At 51.7% G+C, this 22009-nt stretch overlaps 1 protein-coding gene across 2 annotated transcripts; it reads left to right on the plus strand.

Moving 5' to 3' along the window:
• Positions 1-17826: 17826 nt before the first annotated feature.
• GJA5 (gap junction protein alpha 5) lies at positions 17827-21024 on the plus strand (the record flags this gene model as incomplete). Of its 2 annotated transcripts, XM_081112840.1 has the most annotated exons (2): positions 17827-18946; positions 20159-21024. In XM_081112840.1, the coding sequence occupies 2 exons, from the start codon at positions 18044-18046 to the stop codon at positions 20228-20230; spliced, it is 975 nt and encodes a 324-aa protein (XP_080968966.1). The 2 variants fall into 2 exon arrangements, with proteins under 2 accessions (XP_080968966.1, XP_080968965.1); XM_081112839.1 differs by lacking the exon at positions 20159-21024 and having other exon boundaries at positions 18044-19123.
• Between the last annotated feature and the right edge of the window lie 985 nt (positions 21025-22009).

Raw genomic sequence — 22009 nt, forward strand, 5'->3', positions numbered from 1 at the left:
ATTGGGTAGAAGGACAAAGATGACCTGGGGAAGTAGGAATTACAGGCATGGGGAAGTAGGCACAGGATAATCATGACAGGTGACAAGTCAGGAGGGTGGGTGCCCCTGGGCACCCCAGGACCAGATTGCAGGTAATAGGGGCTGGGAGTGTAAAGAGCAAGTGCCTCCAGGACTAGATTGCTTCAGCCAGGAGGTTGTCAATCTTTCCATGATGATAGGCAGTTCTTGGGAAAGGAGGATGGACTGCATTCCAAGGTTAGCTCCCATTTCCCTCCCAGCCAGGTTAGAATGTGCCTTCTTTAATCAGAACAAAACAATCATGGCTAACAGAGCATGATTCATATTTCCTATTTTACTTCTTATAACTAATAGCTAGTCCTCAATCGTATATTTCTGCCCCTAACAACGTCACCAGGGAAAGGTCCGAACTTCTGTGTTAGGATGAAGCCCCTGCACCTGGGACCGCATAGCTACAGTGAGGCTGCACCCATCCCCTGCCTCCATGCCCGGCCTTCAGTGGGAAGGATTCGGGTTTGCCCAACACTGGGTTCCTCCCCCTCCTTGCCTCACATCCACGGAGGCCACTGACTCAAGCCAACCACAGACAGTTCTTAAGTTTGGGTTCCCAAAGGTCACATCGGCCTTACACCCAAACAGAGGTATGGATGTGACTTGAACCTTTTCTTTGGGATTAAAGCTTGAGATGTATTGGGAGTAGATTCATAGGCCAAAGCACCAGAGACAAGGAAGTCTGTATTTCTTTTGTTTTCTGCTCTTGGAACAGGGTTTCCTTGCCCACTTTAGCCACTTGTTGGAAAGTAAAAGTCTTAAAGGGAACCACCTACTTATGTCTGCATAAATATGCGTGACCTCAGCCCACTAACCATGGCTCCAATTACCAGTTAAGTCCTCCCAGGAGGCACAGGGGACTCATTGCTCTTGCAATTAGATGCTTACAGAACTTATTTGCATGTGTTATCATTGTAGGCTCTGAGGGAGAAGGCTCTTTAAACATCTGGACCACAGTGTCTTGGGAAGGATACTCATAGATTCATTGGACAGAAGAGACATTGGAAGGTCTTCTCATTTGCCCTCTTGCCTCTAAGGAGAAGCAAAAGGAGCAATTTTCAAAATGCCACCTTTAAAAGGCTTTAGAAAAGGTGATTGTGTTTCTTTCCGGAAACCTCAGGTGGTGTATCACCTTCATAGTCATAGCCAAACACAATCCCTCCTGCTAGGGCAGGAGTCCATTGTTCTTGCACCACTTGCGGCTCTATCTGCTCCCCCCTGGGGGCCTTGTTCTCTCCTCTCTGACCAGGCCAGTGTGTTTCATGAGAATTTCCTCTACAGCCCTGGGGGGAAAGCGCCTGATGTTTTGGCATCAGGCAGACCTGTTTTTGACTTCCTGGTTTTGGGCAAGTTACTAAATTCCTCTGAGTAAGAATTTGCTTTTCTCTAAAATGGGAATACTACCACAGTATCTGTCTGACAGTGTTGTGACGTGAAAACGCCTGGTACCTAGGAGTCCTTTGATAAATGTGCCTTTCCCCATCATTGTAGCATAACAAAGAGATGACTCTGTCTGAACCTGTTTTCCGAATGATTTTTTCCTCACATAATTAAACACTATTATATCATTACTAGAGGCCTGGTGCACGAATTTGTGCACTGGTGGGGTCTGGCTGGCCCACCCCGATCAGGGCCGATTGGGCCAGGCTGGCTTGGGGGAGGTGACATGGGAGGTTGGCCAGCCATCCTGCCCCTGATTGGGGTGGGGAGCTGATTTGGGGCGGGACCGGCTGGGGGCAGGGCCGTGGGCAGTTGGTGGGCAGGCCCCGCCCCCTGGTCAAACTCTGGTTGAACTCCCGGTCGAGGGGACACTTTGCATATTAGCCTTTTATTATATAGGATGCATTGAGGACAAATCCACATAGAATATGGCCATTTATAGTCATTGTTTTGTATAATGAGCTCTTTTCTGCAACCAGAATGTCAGCTCCTTGTGTACAAGGAATGGCCCTTGTCACCCCCTGAGGACAGGCTGGACCTTCAGGAGTGGCCCATGACTCCTGGTCCAGGAGACCTGAGGGATGGTTCACATCCTCTTCAGGAGGTCAGCTTCCTGTTTCCCATCTCCAAGTGAAATACTGTGAAGAGTGCCTGGCACAAAACCTGGCACGGAATACACATTGAAGAAAGTCTATTTTGTGGTCCCATTTCTATAGCCTTTCCCTGCCGGTGTTATTTACCAATTCTTTGACCAGATGTTGGCATCCTCTCTAAACCTCCGCTGAGTTCTGCGTGTTTTTTAATGTGTGGAACACAGACCTCGGCACCTCTTTCTAAGACCCTATATTAAGCTGGACATGAGGATAAAGGGGAGGATGTGGTAGACCCTCAGTTTCTACCCTTGGCCCTTGTCCTACCCTCCTTTTTGGGGCATCGGCATCTGCTTATGATGTCCTTCTGAGACATGCGGTGACTGCCAGATTCAGCCCCTTTTTAAAAATTGATCTTAAAGGATGAAGAGAGAGAGAGAGAGAGAGAGAGAGAGAGAGAGAGAGAGAGAGAAATCGATGTAAGAGAGATACACCAATCAGTTGCCTCCCGCATTTGCCCTATCTGGGAATCAAACCCGAGACCTTCCAGTGTGTTAGATGGCACTGCAACCAACTGAGTCATACCAGCCAGGGCAGATTCAGTCCCTTTATTATTATTATTATTATTATTATTATTATTATTATATATTTTTAAATCCTCACCCGAGAACATTTTTTTCCATTGATTTTTAGAGAGAGTGGAAGGGAGGGAGGGGGAAGAGAGATAGAGAGAGAAACATCGACGTGAGAGATACATAGATTGGTTGCCTCCTGCATGCACCCCTACTGGGGCTGGGGAATCTGCAACCCAGGTACCTACCCTTGAACCCTCGATCCTTTGGACCAAGGGCCGATGCTCTAACCATTGAGAAAACAGGCCAGGGCAGATCCAGTTCCTTTAGACAATCACCTTATACGCAAGCCCAAATAACATTTTCCTTGTTTTCGTCAGTGTTTACCAGAGCCTGGGAGGCAACCAGGTGAGGAATAAACCAGACTGCTGGAGGCCCTGCCAAAGCAGCTTAGCTCCGGGCCATCAAAATACACTCTGCCATGTTTGCCATCCTGAGCGGAGGGCCTGGCTGCAGGCTGCGCGACTTGAGTTGGACGATTTGAGTTCGAGATCTTTGTCTTTTCCCGCTTCGATCCTGACTTCCTGCACCCCCGCCAGTTTCTTCGCTGCTTTACCTCCACCTGCCAGCGGAGAGCAGGAACCTCCCGTGCCCTGTGCTCTCTCGGGGACCAGGGCTGTGCCTGCATTTCGGCAATGGCTTCCTTCTGGGTGTTCAGAGGGAAATGGCACTCTTCCTTCACCCCGGCCCTGCCCGCAGCTGGGCTCTCCTTTGGCAGCCAACGAGCTAGGAATGACTGCTCCGTGAAGCCTTCCCCACTCTCAGCTGCAACTTACGGGCTCTGGAACCGGCCAGAGACAACAGGGTGTGTCCAGGAGCCCCGGCCTTTGTTGAGTGGCTGGGAGTAAGAAGAGAGGCTTCGTGTCGGGGCAATCTCTGTTTTGGAGAAGGAACTAGTGTCACCAGGGCTTTCTGTGGTTTCACATGAGAATTCGACCTCAGGAGTTTGGTCCAGCCAGGGGAGATACAGGCAGGAGGAAACAGACATTGCATTGTATTGCATTGCATTGTATTGTATTGCATTGTATTGTATTGTACTGTATTGTACTGCATTGTACTGGGCTGTATTGCATCATATTTTGCAGTCGCATCCATAGCACTTACCATGTATCACACGGTGTTCTAAGTCCTTCACACGTATTCGTTAGTCCTCACGGCAGCCCTGGAAGGTAGGTACTATTACCCCCAGTTTACAGCTGAGGAAACTGAGATGCATGGAGTTTACTTGCCCAGCGTCACAGCTGGTGAGGGGAGAGCCAGGACTCAGGCCTGAGCGAGGCCCAGACTCTGCTCTGGTGCTGCCTAAGGAAGCGAGAGTCCTGGGCCTGCTTTCAGCAGGGCTGTCGCTTCTCTGGACACAGGACATTTGGCCCCATTCTTCCCCCTCCTGAGAACCTAAGCTTACGCACGTATGGGAGATAAATGGTTTTGCAAAATGTTGGGACGTTTGCGAGTGGTGCTCTGAAATGAAGGCGATCATGTGGAACAAAGAGATGGGTGTGAGGTCTGAGCCTGCCTCTGCCACTCACTTTACTGTGCGTGACATGAAGTGGTTTTGAGTCTTTAGGCCTCCGTTTCCCTGGCTGTTCCAGATCATCTCTGTGGGTTTCGTCTAGCTCTCGCCACCAGTGGGCTCTTGGTCGTTGGTTATCTGGTTTCTGTCCGCTCGCCGTAATCCCTGCTGTTGGTAGTTATCACACTGCAGCGGAGCCTGGCTATGTGCTCAGTCGAGGAGTTGAGGAAAGGAGTTGACAATGAGGAGTTGCCTTGCAATTTCTGAATTTGCTCACCAGTGACAGGGATCTAACAAGAAACAGATGAAATTACTCCCATCGGATCAATTCCAGCTGGGAGATCTGTACGCTTTTTGTGGAAAGAGCGAAGAGGTGAATTTTGGCTTTGGCGGAAACTTTTAATCCTGACTCTATCATTACTAACTGAGTCATGTGATTAACCATGATTATGTGGTTTGATTTCTCTGAACCTTGGTTTCCTCAAATGTGGGATGCAGAAATGTCTGTCTACCTTACAGCTTTGGAAATTAGATGATTACGGGAAAATATAGAATATATATATCAGATGGCACCGCCTCGCCCAGTGCCTGGCACATGGCAGGTGCTCCCGTCTCAGCGAAGGAGGCGAGGAGAGTGTGGGATGCCCCTCCTCGTCCTGGGAGCTGGCCGGGAACCTGGTGTCCACTCTGGGTGCTGGTGGCTGTGATTCGTGAGAGCGGGTTTCCCTGCCAGCTGGTGCTCAGCTGGCTGGTGTGGGCACAGTAAGAGTCCCCAGAAGACCTTTTCAGAATCGAGGGCCCTTTTATCTGAGCAGGAAAAGGATGAGGAGGGACTCTGGGCAGTGCCAGCTTTCCCGCTCTGGCCGGAGGTGGCTGAGGAGGCAGCAGAGGGTGGGCAGGCAAAGCCCAGGCTGCACACCACCATCCGCCTGGGGGGGGGGGGCGGGGGGAGACAGGGGCGACTGCAAGGGCTGAGGCCAGGATGGCAGCGGGACGGCAGCGGGCAGGAGGAGGGCTCTAGGAGAGGCTGCAAGGAGGTGGAGGAGAGAAAACTTTTTAAGTGAGCAAAGATTCTAAGAGCACAAAAGAGAAAGGGAGGGAGGGACCCGGGGGAAGGGGGTGGAGAGAGAAAGAGTAGGAAGCAGGGGGAGGAGGGCGGGTGACAGATACGGATTCAAAAGAGGGTGGAAGAGGGACAAGTGACAGGCTGGAGAGCCGGGAGCAGTGGGCGGTCGGAGGAGAGGGCCAGAGGACTGACGGCCGCGGGAATCCCAGAGAGGAGAGGAAGGTAAGGGGGCACTTGCATTTTCAGAGGTGAAACCGCCAGCTGATGGGAAGGAGGCAGGAGAGAGAGCCTGGGGCCCAGGCTGGATAACAGCAAAGCTCTCTCTCTGTGCCCGTGGGCTCATCCCCCTCCCTGCAGTCTTCCCTGAGATGCTGAGGTCGGATATGCTGAGGAGGGTGCTTTCCGAGGCCGAGAGGAATGACTTACTTGGTCTGCAAGGAGCTGTGGGAAGGCGAGTGGGGGCTCGGAGGAGGTAGTCCGCCCCTTGAGGGGTGGCAGGGCTCCCGGGGCAACGTGAAAGGGGTCCACTGTCCATCTCCCATCTCCCAGCACTTTGTTGAGATGGACTTGGCCCTTTAAAAAACCTCGTTGTTTTTTGGTGCGTCCTCTAGACGTGGAATCTTTTTGGAAATGCTCTCTGCAACATCTAGGAGAGTGTTTTGGTTTTCCCCTAAGGCATGTTGGAGGGTTTAAAAATATTCCTGCTCCGTTTCCTGCGAGGACCATGCCCCACTGCGCCTGGGGGACGATCTGGCCTGCCGCTGGCCATCCCCGGGCTGGTGGGACCCAGAGGAGAAACGGGAGAGGCACCCGCGGGGGGCACCTACCCTCCGGGTGAGACACGGCGAGGGCCTCTGGGCTGAAGAGTCTGTCGGCTCCTGGCCTTTCTTCTGAGCAGGTGGCCAAAGACCCGGCCTCGGTGGCCGGGAGACCTGGGTTCTGGCGTTCTGTGTGTCTGTCCAACCTCGGGCACTTCCGGACACTCCCCTCTGGGCCTCAGCTTACCCACCTGTAACCGGAGGGGCGTGAAGGAGCGGGATCCCTCGGTTCCGCTCAGCAGTAACGTCGTACAAGGGCACAATTCCTCAGGCGCCAGGACAACCCAGAGTAACGGAGAGCCTTTGTCCCGACTGCGCCCTGGCTCAGTTCGTCCAGTCTCCCCCACCCAGGGCCTCACGGGGGAGGGCTCCGGGGTCTTGCTCTCAGCATCTCAGGTGGCTGTTTCCTGAGGCTCGGCCCCGGGCCTGAGAGAAGGAGGAGCACTGGAAGGGGAGTCGGGAGACCTGGGAGAAACTCAGTGAAATGAACAGGAGACCAAGGCCAGGCTGCGGGTTGTGGGACTTCTGTTTGCTGTGGAGGCGGCCGGTGGCTGGGGAGGCAGCTGGCTTTCAGAGGCACCCAGCCGGACTCCATCCCAGTGGCCACGCAGTCTCCATCTCCTCTGCCCCTCTCACAGCCCAGCCCCTGACTCACTGCTCCCAGGGGACAGCTCTGAACTCTGCACCTTCCTGCAGGTCCCCGGGCGGCAGCGCGCACTGGCCTGCCCTCCTCCTGTCCCTCCAAGCTGTTTCCTCCCCGGCAGCTGCCAAAGAGCAGCCCCTGTGACCACGGCGAGCATAGCAGAGTGCCCGGAGGCGGTTCTCTGGTTCCAACCAGCCCTCGCCCCCTGCACATGCAGAGCAGAGACCTCGGCGGTAGCATCACTGTGGTGCCCGCTTGGCCATGGCCTGGAACCCCAGCGGTGTTCTTGCCCGGCTCCCAAACAGGTCTCCATGCTTGTCTCCTCGCTGCCTCCCCCTCCGCCCCTCCTAGTGCTGGGCCGTTCGCACTCGAAGAGGTTTCTTAGGTCGCCTGTCTAGCTCTTCTTTGACAAATAAGGGAACACGAGGCCTGGGAAAGGGAAGTGACTTGCTGGGGACGGCACAGGGGGCCGGGCTGCCGAGCTGGGCGAACACCCGCTCTGCTCCGCTCACTCGCACCAGGCCCTCTGCCTCCGTCCTGGGCCGTGGTTTCTGAGCCGCCATCTCTTCCCCAGCCTCCTGCTTCTTCCTTAGCATCTCTACAGTCTATCGGAAAGAGTGACACCCACTGCTCACCGCTTCTTCATCATTGACACTGGCTGCGGGGAGGGGCGGCACAGTGGGAAGTCCTGGGCTCTCGCAGCCAGCAGGCTGCCACGGGGCAGCCTGGCCTCGTGGGTTCTGGCTGACCCCACCTCTGGACCCAACCAGTTCCAGCAGGACAGGGAACCTGTGTGCTGGATCAGCCAGGACAGGGCCTGGAAGACCTGCAGGCCTCAGGGCCGGTGAGGCCCAGGCCCAGGCTCTGCCCTCTGACCCCAGGACGACCTCGGCCACCAGGGATCCCCGCAGCTCTCTGTGCGAACTGGCCCCATCTTAGGCTTGAGGACTGAGCAGAACGGAAGGGAGAGACGCGCATTTTCCAGGGGAGCTGCAGGTGTCCTGGAAGAGAAGCCGACTCCCTCTCTGCAGTCACAGCTGCTGGCTCCTGGCAAAGGACAGCTGGGCGCCACTTGGTGGGTCAGTTATTTCCGACCTATTAGCAAATGGCGGGGAGAAAATCCAGCCTCAACCGTCCACTCACCCTCGTGAGGAAAGGGAGTCGGGGGGCTCAGACTCAGGTATTGAAGTAGCGCAGGGGGGCCCTGGAGCTCATGGAATTCAGGGGATGGGCAGGATGGAGAGCCTGGGCTCGAGTCACATTGGGTTAGACTTTCTGCCGTGTGACCTTGGGGGGCATTCAATGTCTGACCCTTAGTTTCTTCGTCTGCAAAGAGTTAGTAAGTACCTTCCTTGTGAGGTTTAAGTAAAACAAGGTATTGAATACGGCCCTCAGATCACTAAGTGCTCCATGAACAGCAAACAAGGCGGGGAACCCAGACCGCCCGGTCCCCGGCCCACACTTCTGCACATCGCATTGCACTTCACGCAAAGGCCTCTCTGCCGTGAAGGCTCACTGCACATGCCACTCACGGGCACGGCTTGGTCTTTATGACTGTGGGTTTCTTTCTGAGACTCCTGTTGCTGGCCTTAACGCTGGGAGTCAGAAAATCTGGCTTCGCCTCTTGGCTTGGCCGCTCACTTGCCATTCTCTGACACGTGGGCGAGGGACACAGTGTCCAGCTATTCGAACTTACAGCTGGAAGGGCCTTCACAGCCACCCAGCTCAATGCTTGCTTTTACACCTGGGTGAACTGAGAAGGTAATGAGTCACAACGAAATGGGTGAAGCTGGAAAGAGCCTCTTCTAGGAGCCTCTGGTTCACAGAGGACTTCTAGATTTTCCATCAAAACTGGCATCTTCCAGATATAGAGCTTCCTGAGAGGGCAGATGTGGTTGGGGGGCAGGCTGCCCTTCTCCTCAGCGCACAGGGTTGAAAACCTCCTATTTCTCCTCCACGTAGAACGAAGCCCGTTTCAAACCCACCCCCGTGGGCGTGCCCTCAGATTGGTGATTAGGTTCAAAGTGCTGCCGCTCCCAGGAGGAAGGACTGGCAGGAAGCTCACATTGTGTGGCAGGGAGTCCACCTCCAGGCCAGGGGCTGGGGTTCAGGGACAGTCAGGAGACCGCTGCACCACTTACACGAGCGAGAGGGGCCGATCTGAGCCGGCCCTGCACCTCCCTCTTTTCCACCCCTGCCTCCCGGGATCCTCGTTTCTAGTGAAATAACCAATGCACAGTTGAATTAATATCCTTCCCATTGCCGTGTTTCCCCTCCTCCGACACCTTCACTCAGTGCCGCGTGGGGGCCTTGCCCTGTCACTCTAAGCCAGCGGTTCTCAACCTGTGGGTCATGACCCCTTTGACGGTCGAACGACCCTTTCACAGGGGTCGCCTAAGACCATCCTGCATATCAGATATTCACATTACGATTCACGACAGTAGCAACATTACAGTGATGAAGTAGCAACGAAAATAATTTTATGGTTGGGGTCACAACATGAGGAACTGTATTTAACCCCTAGAGTGCCGGGAGCGCTATCAAAGCTTCGAAATGGCGTCCAGTTCTAAGTCTGCTTTTATCAGTGATGATGATATTGCTAAATATGTCAATGTAGTAAAGGTTTCCTTAAGTTTTTGAATATGTAACTTCATTTACTTGCGATTCATAATTTCTTTCCTAAACAGCTGTAAAATCAGCAAAAATGCCTTGGCAATTTTAGCATCGTTCCTAGGGTATTGGTTGGCACTCAAAGGGTTAAAGGGCCAGAAGGTTGAGAACCACTGCTCTAAGCAGCCTGCTGTCCTGTCAACTTCTGCACCAAGTTGGCTAGTTGGCTCACACTGGAGAGAAGTTTTTACTGGAAATGTCAGAAAAGAAAAACAAGGAACTAGCATTACTGAGTAGCTTCTATGTGCCAGCTACTGTTCTGGGCAATTGCACGTCTCCACACATTGTTTACTATCCAGGCGTAAACATTCCCCTTTTCAGATGAGGAGGAAACTGAGAAGTTAAATGACTTGCCTAAGGTCATACAGCCCGAGAGCGATGGAAGCAGGATTAGAGACTTACCAGTCCGTGGGGATCATGGCCACCCCCCCCCCCCCAACTCACCTAACTATTTCTGTTCCCTTTGTTCTTGCTATGATTTGACATCAATGGAACACCAGGCCTGCTGTTTAGCCAGCCGAGAACCTGGCAGTGGACACGGCCGCGGCCAAGAGCACTTAATGGCTAAAAAAGGAAATAACTTTCTATATGTGAATTCTGGCCAAATGGTGGCAGATGCTGAAGTCTGGGAATCCTGACCACTGTGGGCTGAGGGCCCTGATGTAATCATTAATTCTGGAGCAGCACAGGCAAGAGGTGGCCAGCCACGAAACCGGAGGCTGGAAGGAAAAACCCTGGCCTCTTATGGGAAGTGGGAATAGCCCTGCCTGGGGAGTAAGAGACTGGGCTCTGGTCACAGGTTTGTCACCAGCTGTCAGTCCTGGAAGCTCTTTGATCTTCTTTCCCTTTTACAGACAGAGAAAATGTAGGCTTTGGTACCAGGCTCCAGTACCTTAGGCGGTGTCTGCTGGTTGTGTGACTTTGTACAAGCGACTTAACCTCTGAGCCTGAGTTTTTCCATCTGTGAAATGGGATAACACTTCTTTCCTAGCAGGGCTACTGAAAGGGTTAGAAAGTAGAGCTGTACATGCTTCACACGTGGAAAGCACTTAACTTAGTGGCATCTGTCATTACCTAACTACCCTTGACCCTCATCTTCATCTTGTGTAAAAATAAGGGGTTGCATTTTTATTGATCCCTAGATTTCAGCTCTACGGCACTGTGAATGTATGACAAGATGGTAGCAATAATAAGGAAATGTAAGCATTTCATAAATATAATTTCCATTAGTAATTGTATAGCTTCTAATCCACCCCTCTGGGGACAATTAATAAAAACCTCTCAGTATTTAACTGTAATTGAATAGCTTTATTTGCCACCCCCTCCCACCCACTCCTTATATTTTTTCTTCCAACATTTGAAGAAGAAAAAACACTTAACTTAGCATAATCCTCTTTCTCCACTTTGCCTGCTCCTTTCCACCTCCTTGACCTTGAAACAACTGTCTGCTAGGAGGGTGTCTCTGAGCAGGCCCCTCTGTTCTTGCCGGAATTAAATAGATTGAAAGAGGAGTTAATTATCTGCCATTGGCTAGAGTAGGAGGCAAACTGAAGTGATACTTGGTCTCAGCCATCTGTCTCTCCTTTTCTCTCATCTCCATCTCCCTCTCCCCTCCACGGTGCTCAAGGATCAGAGGCACAGGTCCCAATAGATTTCCCCGCACCACTTCCAAATCAACTGCCTATTCTGACTGTGACCTCACAAACATCCCTGAGGCATACATCCTCGGAGGTAAAGTGGCTGGCCTTTGGTAAGGATTTTCAAGAAAGGAACTTCAGGCGAGTTAGATCGACTAGCACAGTTGTTAAGCAGGAGCACTGTTGCTAGACTAGACAAGAGCTGGGTTTGGGGCCAACTCCCTGCTTAATAGCAGTGGGATCTTGCTCAAGTCACCCTCTTGAGCCCTCTAAAAAGGGGACGGGTAGTCCTCATTTCCTCATGCTTTGGAGAGAATCCAATGAGGAAAACATATATAAAGAAACTTGCAAGTGCCTAGTATGTAGAAAGGTCTCAATGAGTGTTAGCTTATTTTATTATTACTATTATTATCTAGATTCAAATTCTCTTTTGGGGTAGCTCTGGGTACACTAGGCAATGGAGCTGAGACTCTCCAAGGATAATGAAGATCCCTGAGGTAGCTGAGGACCAAGACCACCTTCTCATGTAATTCTCCCTGTACCTTCATTTCAGGGAGAAACTACTAGAATGAGGGGAAATCAGGAAAAGTACACTGATGACTAAAGTACAGAAGAGTTCTGAGATGACAGTTCTCTTTGGCACTTCATCAAGCCACCTTTTATGTCTGACATAGCCCAGCAGCTCCATAAACACGTTCTGAACTAAACGGCTCTGACGTGACACTGTGTCTAAGGCACCCATGAAGTGAGGTTCTCTGAGTCTATTTTACAACAGACTTTGTTGTCTTGCAGGCGATCAGGGTTGAGTTGAAGAGAGAATACTCAGCCAGTAGAGCAAATAATTCACTTGGTAAAACTGAACTGAATTATTTTTTTTGTTAATCCCCCCAGCATCCCACCCAGTGCTGGTCACATCAAGGGAGCATCATAAATGTTGGCTTGATGGCATAAAAGCTGACTCCCAGGCCTTCCCTACCACTAAACGGCAGAGCCCTGTCTCAAATCACTCACTGCCCGGGGTGAGCAGGAGCTTTTGAAGTTCCAAGTGGGAGACCTAAGAGCTGATGGGCTTTGTCCTTAGCTGGAAGATGGAGGGAAACTTTCTGGTCACGCCGACGGGATCAAAAACTCTCGAATGAAGTCCTGGCTATGTTCCCATTAGTCTTCGTTTCTTTGAATAAGTCTTATCTTCTCTACATGTCTCCTCCTTTGCAAAAAAGAGGTAATAACCATCACCCCTCCTCCCCCAAAGTGGCTATGAGGAGTCCTCATTCAATAATAAAAATTGAGCCCAGCTGGCATGGCTCAGTGGTTGAACATTGACCTATGAACCAGGAAATCATGGTTCAATTTCCTGTCAGAGCACATGCCCGGGTTGTGGGCTCGATCCCCAGTGTGAGGTGTGCAGGAGGCAGCCGATCAATGATTTCTCTCATCATTGATGTTTCTATCCCTCTGGCCCTCTCCCTTACTCTCTGAAATCAATAAAACTTTTAAAGAAATATTTATTATGTACCTAATGATAGACTCTAATGCAGTAAGTATACAAAGTAGAAGACAGGGCTTTGGACTTTGAGAAGTCTACTACTAATTTGAGGGGGGAAGCTTTTACATCTTTGAGGGCAGAAACGATGCCTGGTTTTACTAATTCTATAGCTATCATTGAGTACCTAATATGTGGCAGACCTGGTACTTTGCAGACCTGATACTTTGAACCGTGATGGACACACAGGGACTCCAGAAAGTACTTTCAGATTGGCTGATAGCAAGAAACTTCTGGAGAACCAGTGTAAGGCAGCATATAACTAAGCCTGAGAATGTATCCTACTTGCTGGGTGGTAACTGAGTCTTCAGAGTTCAGGGGCCGTCAGAGAGGGCTGAGGTCAATCTGAGAAGCCTTCTCCATTGTCACCTTAGACTTGTGGGGTCCGAGGAAGAGGTCCTGACTGAGTGTATGTTCATCTGGATTGCTCTAAATTGATTTTCTTTGGAAACATTGGCTGCACAGGGAGGCAACAGGAGGAGCACTGAACTGGAAATGTAGACAACTTAGATTCCTGAATTTTCTCTCTAGCCACATAATATATGAAGTAAGGTTATAAAATGATTCATGCTCACTATACACCAAAGCCTTCCATTGGCCTTTTCCACCTTATCCAAGTATCATGTCTTGTTACTACACAAGTCCTCTGTTGATTCCTCCAAAATGTTTGCTTTGTCCCAGGCTATGACACATTGAAAGAGGATGTTGAAGGTTTTGGAGTGGAGAACCCTCAGCGTTGGGATGCTCTTGTCCAGTTTCTAGGGACCATCTCCTTGTGCCTGGGTCGCTTCAGAACTGGTACCAGCTGCAAAGGGCTGTAGAAATCGATTTTCCAGAGCTCTTTGAAGGGCCCTGCTCTGAGGAGGCCCTCCTCAAACCCCCCAACTAGAGTTAGCCTCCTGCCATATATTCCTATACTGCCCTGTACTTCCTTAATGTTAACACATCATATTTTATTGCAATTATGGGCTTAATTTCTCCACTTAATGAAGGGAAATAAGGGCAGTCAAACTCAGAAAAGGCAGGAAGTCCTTGTTTGTCTTTTGTTGCTGTTGTTTGTTTGTTTATTTATTTATTCAAAAGTATCTTTATTGTTAAAAGTATTGCACGTGTCCCCCTTTTTCCTCATTGACCCCCTCCAACCCCACCTCCCAGGCCTTCACAAGTTTCTTTGGCTAAGGTTGTGGGAGACCCAAAGGGACTTAGTGTCGTTGGAAAACTGACTTCAGTAGAGACCGTTCATGTTATAAATCGAGCAGCTGGTACGTGGTAAGAATTTTCAGTTTTTCTGACCTTGCCTGAATCATTCAGGAAGCCACAAGTGAGAGGTCTTCACCCTATTTGCTGCCATCAAGGCCCAGTGGATAGCCCCACCCCACCCCGCCTTGGCTAGTTTCTCTTGTTTTTTCCTGAGGAGCCACCATTTCCAATACTGTCTTCCTGATATTGCACGATGTCCCCTTCTGCACCTGTGCTTTACTTCTTCCAGGAGACCCACCAATGAGGGAGTCAGCAACGAAGACTCTTGACAGACCAAGCCAAAGCACCACAATCTTTGCCTGGAACTATTTTATACTTCCTTGGGGACTTGCAAGGAACAAGTGACAGAGTCAGACGGATCAGAGGAAAAGTCTTCAGGGCCTGAGGAGAGTTTGTAAAACTTGCCCCAAATCCTAGAAGTGTATGACATTTGTTTATCTCTTTCTTTTCATTCACTTTTTATTTGCATCTGTTTTCCTCCCACTTTCTCCCCTTCTGCTTTTCCACCTGTTTCTCTCTTCTTTGTAATCTTTCTACTTGCTCTTTCTCTTTCCTTCTCCAATTGTTCTTCCCCACCACTGTCCTTGCTCGTAATGGCTGCCTTTTATTCAGTTCTTATATACTGAGCACTATGCGAAGTGCCTTGTATCCACCGCCTCATAATACTCTGCGAGTTAAATAATATTATACCCATTTTGCAGGTGATAGAATTGAGGCACAAATCCATTAACTTCTCCAAGCTCAGCAGATAATAGAGATTTGAGCTCCAATTAGCTAACCCCCAAGCCATCTTCTCTTAACCGATACATGGTCTATTTTTCTCCATTTCGAACTCCCCCTTGTCTTTTACCTCTTTTTGTTCCTTCTCATGCTTTTCATCATCCCTACTTCTCTCCCTCCCCTTCTCTTACTCACCACATCCCAGACCCCACACTTGTGTGCCTGACCCTGAAGGTGCTGAACACTGCACGTGCCCAGAAGAGATGACAGACCATTTAAACTCTTATCTAATCAGGCATTTTCCTTTTGAGCAAACGCTTCACATTTTCCCACATTGTCTGATCAAAACCAGAGGAAAGGCCTCCAGACCTGGCTGGGTCTTTGATATGGAGGGAAGAGAGATAAGGCCCTTTCCGCTCACTCATGGATTCCCTCATTCCCAGAGACGCTGTGTACTCTAGGGTTGGGGAACGTGAAGGGAGGGAAGAGGTATTAGTAGAACTCTGTCAAGGAATCAGCTCAGGAGCCAAAGAAGCCTGGGCCATGAAATGTGGCACTTCCACCCCCCTCCTTCCTCATATGTATAAAGAATGTTCAGGTCAGAACCAGGGCATACTGGCAGCAAAAAATGTGACGGTCAAGGTTTGAGCTTGACAATCTTTAATGCCCCATCAGAGCCTGAGGTTTTGTGATTCTAAGAATATTCAGCCCTCCCCCCCCCCGCCCCCCCATCCTCCCCTCATATTCTTTTCTTTTTGTCATTCTGTTGATTAGAATTGGTTAGAAGCTTGCCCTGGCTGGCGTGGCTCAGTTGGTTGAACATCATCCCATGCACCAAAAGGCCACCGGTTTGATTCCTGGTCAGGGCACCTACCCAGGTTGTGGGTTCAATTCCTGACCAGAGTACATGTGGGAGTCAACTGGTCCATGTTTCTCTCTCACATCAACATTTCTCTCTCCCTCTCTCTCTCTCTCTCTCTCCCCTTCCTCTCTCTAAAAATATATTTTTTAAATCAATATATATATATATATATATGTTTGATTAGAAACTTAAGCCAGGAGGACATTCATTGCTCATCAATAAGAATTCTAGAGGTAGGAGATTCAAGAGTTTCAGAGGCCTCAGGGCACTATCTGCTATTTCTGAGAGCCTCTGGGCAACTTCAGGCATCTTGGCTCACACAGCCCTGTCCATGGGCAGGAAGGGGTCGGGAAGGGCGGACTTCAACAGAGGCCCCCTCCCTTTACTGAGGGCTGGAAAAACATTTCCTAGAGCACTCCCTCCACATGAGTCTCTCCCCATACCTCAGTGACCTGGCCTAGCTGCAGTGGAGACTGAACAAGTGACATCTGCCCTTTCACCCTACTAATGGGACCCAGGGAAGGAAGGAATAGGGAGTTAGCTTGCCACTGGGTAGGAACCACCAGTGCTTGACACCCCTTTCTTCATCCACTCAACCAAGATACACTAAGCACCCACTCTAGGCCAGGCTCTGGGTCAGGTGCTGAGGATACAGAGGAAAGGACGGTTCCTGGTCTCCATGAGCTCTGATTGGAAGAACACAGATGGGCAAAGGATTACAAAACAAGATGGCAAGTGTAGGGAGGAGTGAGCGTTCCCAGGGCCACCACAGGAGCTGAAGAGGCTCAGCCTGAGAGAGCAGAGAGGGCTGGAAGAAGCCATGCCTGGGTCAATTTTGAAGGGTAGATGGGACTCAGCTGGGCTTGAGGGCGCCTGTAGGAGGTGGTTCGGAGGAGGACATCCGGAAATCTTCCAGACTTGGCATGGTTGGATAAAGGGAACTAAAGGGGACAGGCAGGAAATGAGGCCGAGGAGCAGGCAGGGGCCTAATGAGGGAAGGTTTTGTATGGGACATAAGGGATTGGGGCATTTAGTCTGGATGTGAGAGCGAGCAGGTCTGTGGTGGGAACCTCCTGTATGTATGCAGAAGGCCAAGCCAAGCTGTACAGCTGCAATGGCGCTGAGGTGCAGGAGATCCACATTGCCCACTGCTTGCAGCTAGGGGGACCTGAGCACTCATCTGTGATACCTCACCCGGTGTGACCGAAGACTTTTTATTTTCCAGCGCCCAATACACCTGGTCCATACTGGGTGGTTCTGATGATTAGAGAATGCTTCCTGAGGGGCCATATTTGGCACTCACTCTTTCCTCCTGCACCTAGTTCTGCCCTCTGGAGACATAAAATGTTTGTTTCCCACCTAACAACCGTTCAAGCACATGGGACATTTGTGGCATTTCAACATACCACATTGTTGGATACACAGGTCCTCATCCTGCCTGACTATGCCAACTGTTGGGCCCAAGCCCCTCTGCCAGGGACTGGACCTCCTTAGATGCCGGGTGGTAGATGGAGAAGGTATAAGAAGCCGTGAATATATAAGAGTCTTTATTACAGGCCAAATAGCCATTGCTAACAAGGAACCCTTAGACAAAACAGTTCTTCAAAGTAGAGTCCCATAAAGTCAGGCAGCTGCACACCGACTGGTTAATAAATGTATCTTTCCCATAAAGTGGCCTCCCACATAGGAGCTATACAGGAGCTATTATTAGAGCTACAGCCTCCAACATAGGGGCCCATCTAGGAGCCTCACATAGTAGCAGCCGCATACTGACGGCTGGTCAGTGGCAACTTATATACAAGCTCAAACAAGCTTAAACAAAAGAGGCTTCATGCCAAATAGTGCCCTTGGTAGTATTTGGGCTACAGAAGGGTATGCTTGCACAGTGCATAGATTGCTGCATCCTTGCTTTTGCACCTGCATATAGCAATTTCGCCTTGGACATTCTGGTTAAGATTCCCATGCTCAGAGTGGCCTTGAACATCCAGCGTACTCTGATAAGGGCCCCTACACTCCAATTGGCCTTAAGCATCTGGGGTACTCTGACAGGGTTCCCACACACATACCCTTTCATTTAATCCTCAAAACCCCCTGGTGTGGCTCTTCCCATCCTCATTTCACAGACAAGGAACAGACTCAGTGAGTTTGTGCCAAGTCACATTTGCAGATTTGCAAGACTCCAGGTCTGATTCTTGGCCAGACTGCTTATTGCAAATCCAGATTGGGGGTGGCGGGGGGTGGGGGTGGGGGGGCACTCCAGACCCACTGAAGTAGAATCTCTGGGGGTAAGAACATTGTAACACACATCTCAGTTCATTTCTAGAGCCATTAAAGTGTGGGAACCATGCTCTAGGCTTGCTAATATAACCACTTTAATCTCTCTTTGTGTATTTTTGCTTGGGGGTGCCGGGGAGAAGAGAGCTCTTTAGCTGAATCTGATGTATTAGTTGCACTTTCTTAGAGCACACATGGTGTGAATCTGGCATCCCAGGGCAGGACTGGAGCTCCCAGGCCTTGGCAGCAGCACCCCACTCCCTTTTCTCCCCCTGTTTGCAGGTGTCTGCCCGCAGCTGAGCCGGGATGGGCGACTGGAGCTTCTTGGGGGAGTTCCTGGAGGAGGTGCACAAGCACTCCACGGTGATCGGCAAGGTCTGGCTCACGGTGCTCTTCATCTTCCGCATGCTGGTGCTGGGCACGGCCGCCGAGTCCTCCTGGGGCGACGAGCAGGCGGACTTCCAGTGCGACACCATGCAGCCGGGCTGCGAGAACGTCTGCTACGACCAGGCCTTCCCCATCTCGCACATCCGCTACTGGGTGCTGCAGATCATCTTCGTGTCCACGCCGTCACTGGTGTACATGGGCCACGCCATGCACACGGTGCGCATGCAGGAGAAGCGCCGGCTGCGCGAGGCCGCCCAGGGGGCCGGGGAGGGCCAGGGCGCCGGCTCCTACGGCTTCCCGGCGGCCGAGAAGACGGAGCTGTCCTGCTGGGAGGAAGCCAACGGCAAGATCGTCCTCCGGGGCACCCTGCTCAACACCTACGTGTGCAGCATCCTGATCCGCACCACCATGGAGGTGGCCTTCATCGTGGGCCAGTACCTGCTCTACGGCATCTTCCTGGACACGCTGCACGTCTGCCGCCGCAGCCCCTGCCCCCACCCCGTCAACTGCTACGTGTCGCGGCCCACGGAGAAGAACGTCTTCATCGTCTTCATGCTGGCGGTGGCCGGCCTGTCCCTCTTCCTCAGCCTGGCCGAGCTCTACCACCTGGGCTGGAAGAAGCTGCGGCCGCGGCTCGCCCGGCCAGGGCAGGGCAGGGCTGAGTGTCAGCTGCCCGGCCCCTCCACGGGCGCCGCCCCGGGCTGCACGCCGCCCCCGGACTTCAGCCAGTGCCTGGAGAACGGTCCTGGGGGCAAGTTCTTCAACCCGTTCAGCAACAGGATGGCCTCCCAGCAAAACACGGACAACCTGGCCACCGAGCAGGTGCGCGGCCAGGAGCAGATGCCCGGGGAGGGTTTCATTCACATCCGCTATGCCCAGAAGCCGGAGGTGCCCAATGGCATCTCCCCAGGGCACGGCCTCCCCCAGGGCTACCAGAGGGACAAGCGCCGACTGAGCAAGGCCAGCAGCAAGGCCAGGTCCGATGACCTCTCAGTGTGACCCTCCGGTGTGGGGGACTAGGACCAGGTGGGGACCAAGGAGGCTCAGAGAAGGAAGAGGGGGTCCTGCCGACCCCACCTGTCTTGTTCTCAGCACCGCTCTGCTCCTTTGGGGCCAGTGCTGTCGGAGATCTAGCCAGGCCTCTGTCTCTCCCCCACCCTCTACCCAGTGCACTCAGTGAAGACTCAGGTTACTCGCTGAACAGGGGAGTAAGGGAAGGGACCGAGGCACAATCTGGCCTGGGAGGGGTAGCCAGAGAGAGAGGATAATTCTCTCCATACCAGCCATGTGCCAGAGGGTTCTCTGAGTCTCTATGGCGCCTGTGAACTGGGTATCCTTCCTCCTGCAAGGAAGACCCCAGAGCTCCTAGCCGGTAAAGAGCATGAGCCAAGGAACTTGCACGAGGTGTGCTCGGGAACCTGTGGTGTCCACGGGCCCAGCCTTGCAGGCAGCGAGGTTGCCTTGGGCCGCCCTTGGCTGCCGCTGCCTCTACCCAGTCTTACCTAAAAAGAGGTCCTTGGAGCTTGACCAGCAGCCTCGACTTTACAAGTGCCTTGGTATGCACGCCTGGCAAAGGTCCCGCCTTTACTCTGATGGCAGTCAGGGGTGGGCGCAAGCAGGCCAGGGAGTGCACGCAGGCCAGGGGGTGCGTATTCCCCTCGGGAGCCACTGTGCGCAGGCTCCCTGGAATTCCTGCCACCACCTGTCCTGTAGCTCTTTACAGTTCAGCCAGATGACAGACACCATGCCTTCCTGGCCTCCCGTGGCTGTTCACCCAGTGCTCCCCTGCAGGCCTTACCAGCCAGGAGACCCAAGAAGCCATCGTCCTCTCTCAGATCCTGACCAGATCACCAGCCACGGAGGCCAGTGGAATTTCCCCAGGTCTTATTAAAACAACGAGAACATTGTGCTTCTCACAGTCCCCTTGGGGGAAAAAAGCAAGTCTGCTGTGAAGATGAAAATTAAAAGAGGAGAGAAAATACTGGAAAATGATTTTTTTCTTCCTATTTATTTCCCTCGCTGACTGCCAATTAGGGTGCCGAGAAGAGGTCTGATGACAGCGATGGAAGCCCCCAGCTCCTTCTCCCCGAGGGCATAGACATGTAGGGGAAACGCCAGCTCTCTTGGCGGGTTCTCCTGTAAGAGCACAGAGCTCCCTGTGGCTCCCTGGTGCTCCTAATGAAGCTGCTGGGAGGGGACTTCAGAAAAGCCCGCTTTGCCCAGGGACTGGCCTGGACTCTCCATTCAGTCCATGCATAATGGGTTGTCATTTTGGATGAAGGTAAAGGATGCTCAGAATTGGATTCTGAGATGTATAGAGAAATGGTTACTTTTAAAAATGCGTGTGTGTGTGTTTGGGTGGGGGGGGCACGCGCACACACACACGCCTGCCGATGGGGTGGGTGAAGGGAACAGGAGGTCTGAAATAAGGAAAGGAAACCTTGGAGAACCTTGTGTCTTTCTGCCTGACCCTCTGATGCCTCACAGAGGGGCTGGGCCTCGCTCTTTTCAGGATTGTCAGCCCACAGGGACGGGCGTAAGAGGTGGGACAGAGGAGGGTGTGGGCTCAGAGGGAAGCTGAGCCTCTAGCCCACCTGCCCATCTCCTGGCCCCTCTGCTGGCATTTGGAGGGGATTGGTGGGTGGAAAGAAGGCTGATGGTAGAGGGAACTGACCGGGACACCCTCTTATCTGTTGTCTGGCGCTGGCCTTAAGACTCTGCGAAACAAAGCACAAAAGACTCCCTCTCCTTCCATCTCCGAGATCTTTGTTTTGTGAAATGAGCGTTCTTGAATTAGAAATGCCATGAGACCAGTTTTTGATGATGGGCCTTTCCGGAAGGAAAAAGAAAATATTATGTGTAGTTTGTCTTAATAAAGCCTGGCTCTATGTTTCTCTCTCCTTGTGTCTCTTCCATGCTGTGCCTACAGGAGAAGGATGGCAGGCTTGGTGGGGGAGGGGAGCAGAGGGGCCCCACTCTTCAGCCAGTCAGTAAAGCAACGAGCTTTAGAGTCAGACATGCAAGGGTGGAAGTCCCAGCTGCTGACTTACAGCTGGAGTCCAGCTACTCGATCTTGGACACTTGGTTTCCCCACCTGTAAACTGAACCCAGTCACATCTCCCTCACAGGGCTGTTCAATGAGAAACGTCATAAGGAATTCAGCAGAGTGCCTGGGAAACAACGGTCTGTCATTCGATGGCAATTGTTGGCATGGCTGCTATTATTATCTTTAGTATTTTTGTTATTATGTTGAGTCTATCGTATTTGAAAATCTGCTGTGTTAAGAGATGATTCCAGGACTTCCCTTTGTGGACCCCACAATCTGCCTAAGGTGGTCAAATGAACCCCCCTAGAGGAAACAATTAGAATAGAATTACATGCGAATTCATTTATTGTTAATCTAAGAACCACAAGGCTCCAAAAAATGATAGAGATGGAGAAACTGCGTAGACGGGGAGAGACCTTCCCTGGGCCTTCAAGAGTAGCTAAGGCTTTAGAGAAGTGAAAACCTCAAGATGACTGTGAGGTAGGCCTTGGTAACCCCTTTTACTGACGTGGAAACTGAGGGTTAAGATTCTTGGTAGCGGGCAGCTTCTCATGGCCTTTCTGATTGAGGTCTTATCTTTATGAAGGAGGAGAAACGACTCTTGCTCCAAAAGGGTCAAGGAACCACCTGCCCTTCACCGACACATGGGCGCCATTTCCCAGGGGAAGAAACAGGCCGGGAAAAATGCGTAGAAGTGCTGCCTGAACCGTCCGTCCGTCTTGTTTATCGGGGAAGGAAAGCTGTTTTGAAAAGGGCTGCAGAGAGAGCAGAGAGCACACCTTGTGACACCTTGTTGAGACTCGGGTGCCGTGGCCTCTGTCCAAGGGCCAGGCGCCCGC

The sequence above is a fragment of the Myotis nattereri genome, assembly GCF_964212035.1.
Source record: "Myotis nattereri genome assembly, chromosome: 18".
In the NCBI taxonomy this organism is placed as follows: Eukaryota; Metazoa; Chordata; class Mammalia; order Chiroptera; family Vespertilionidae; genus Myotis; species Myotis nattereri.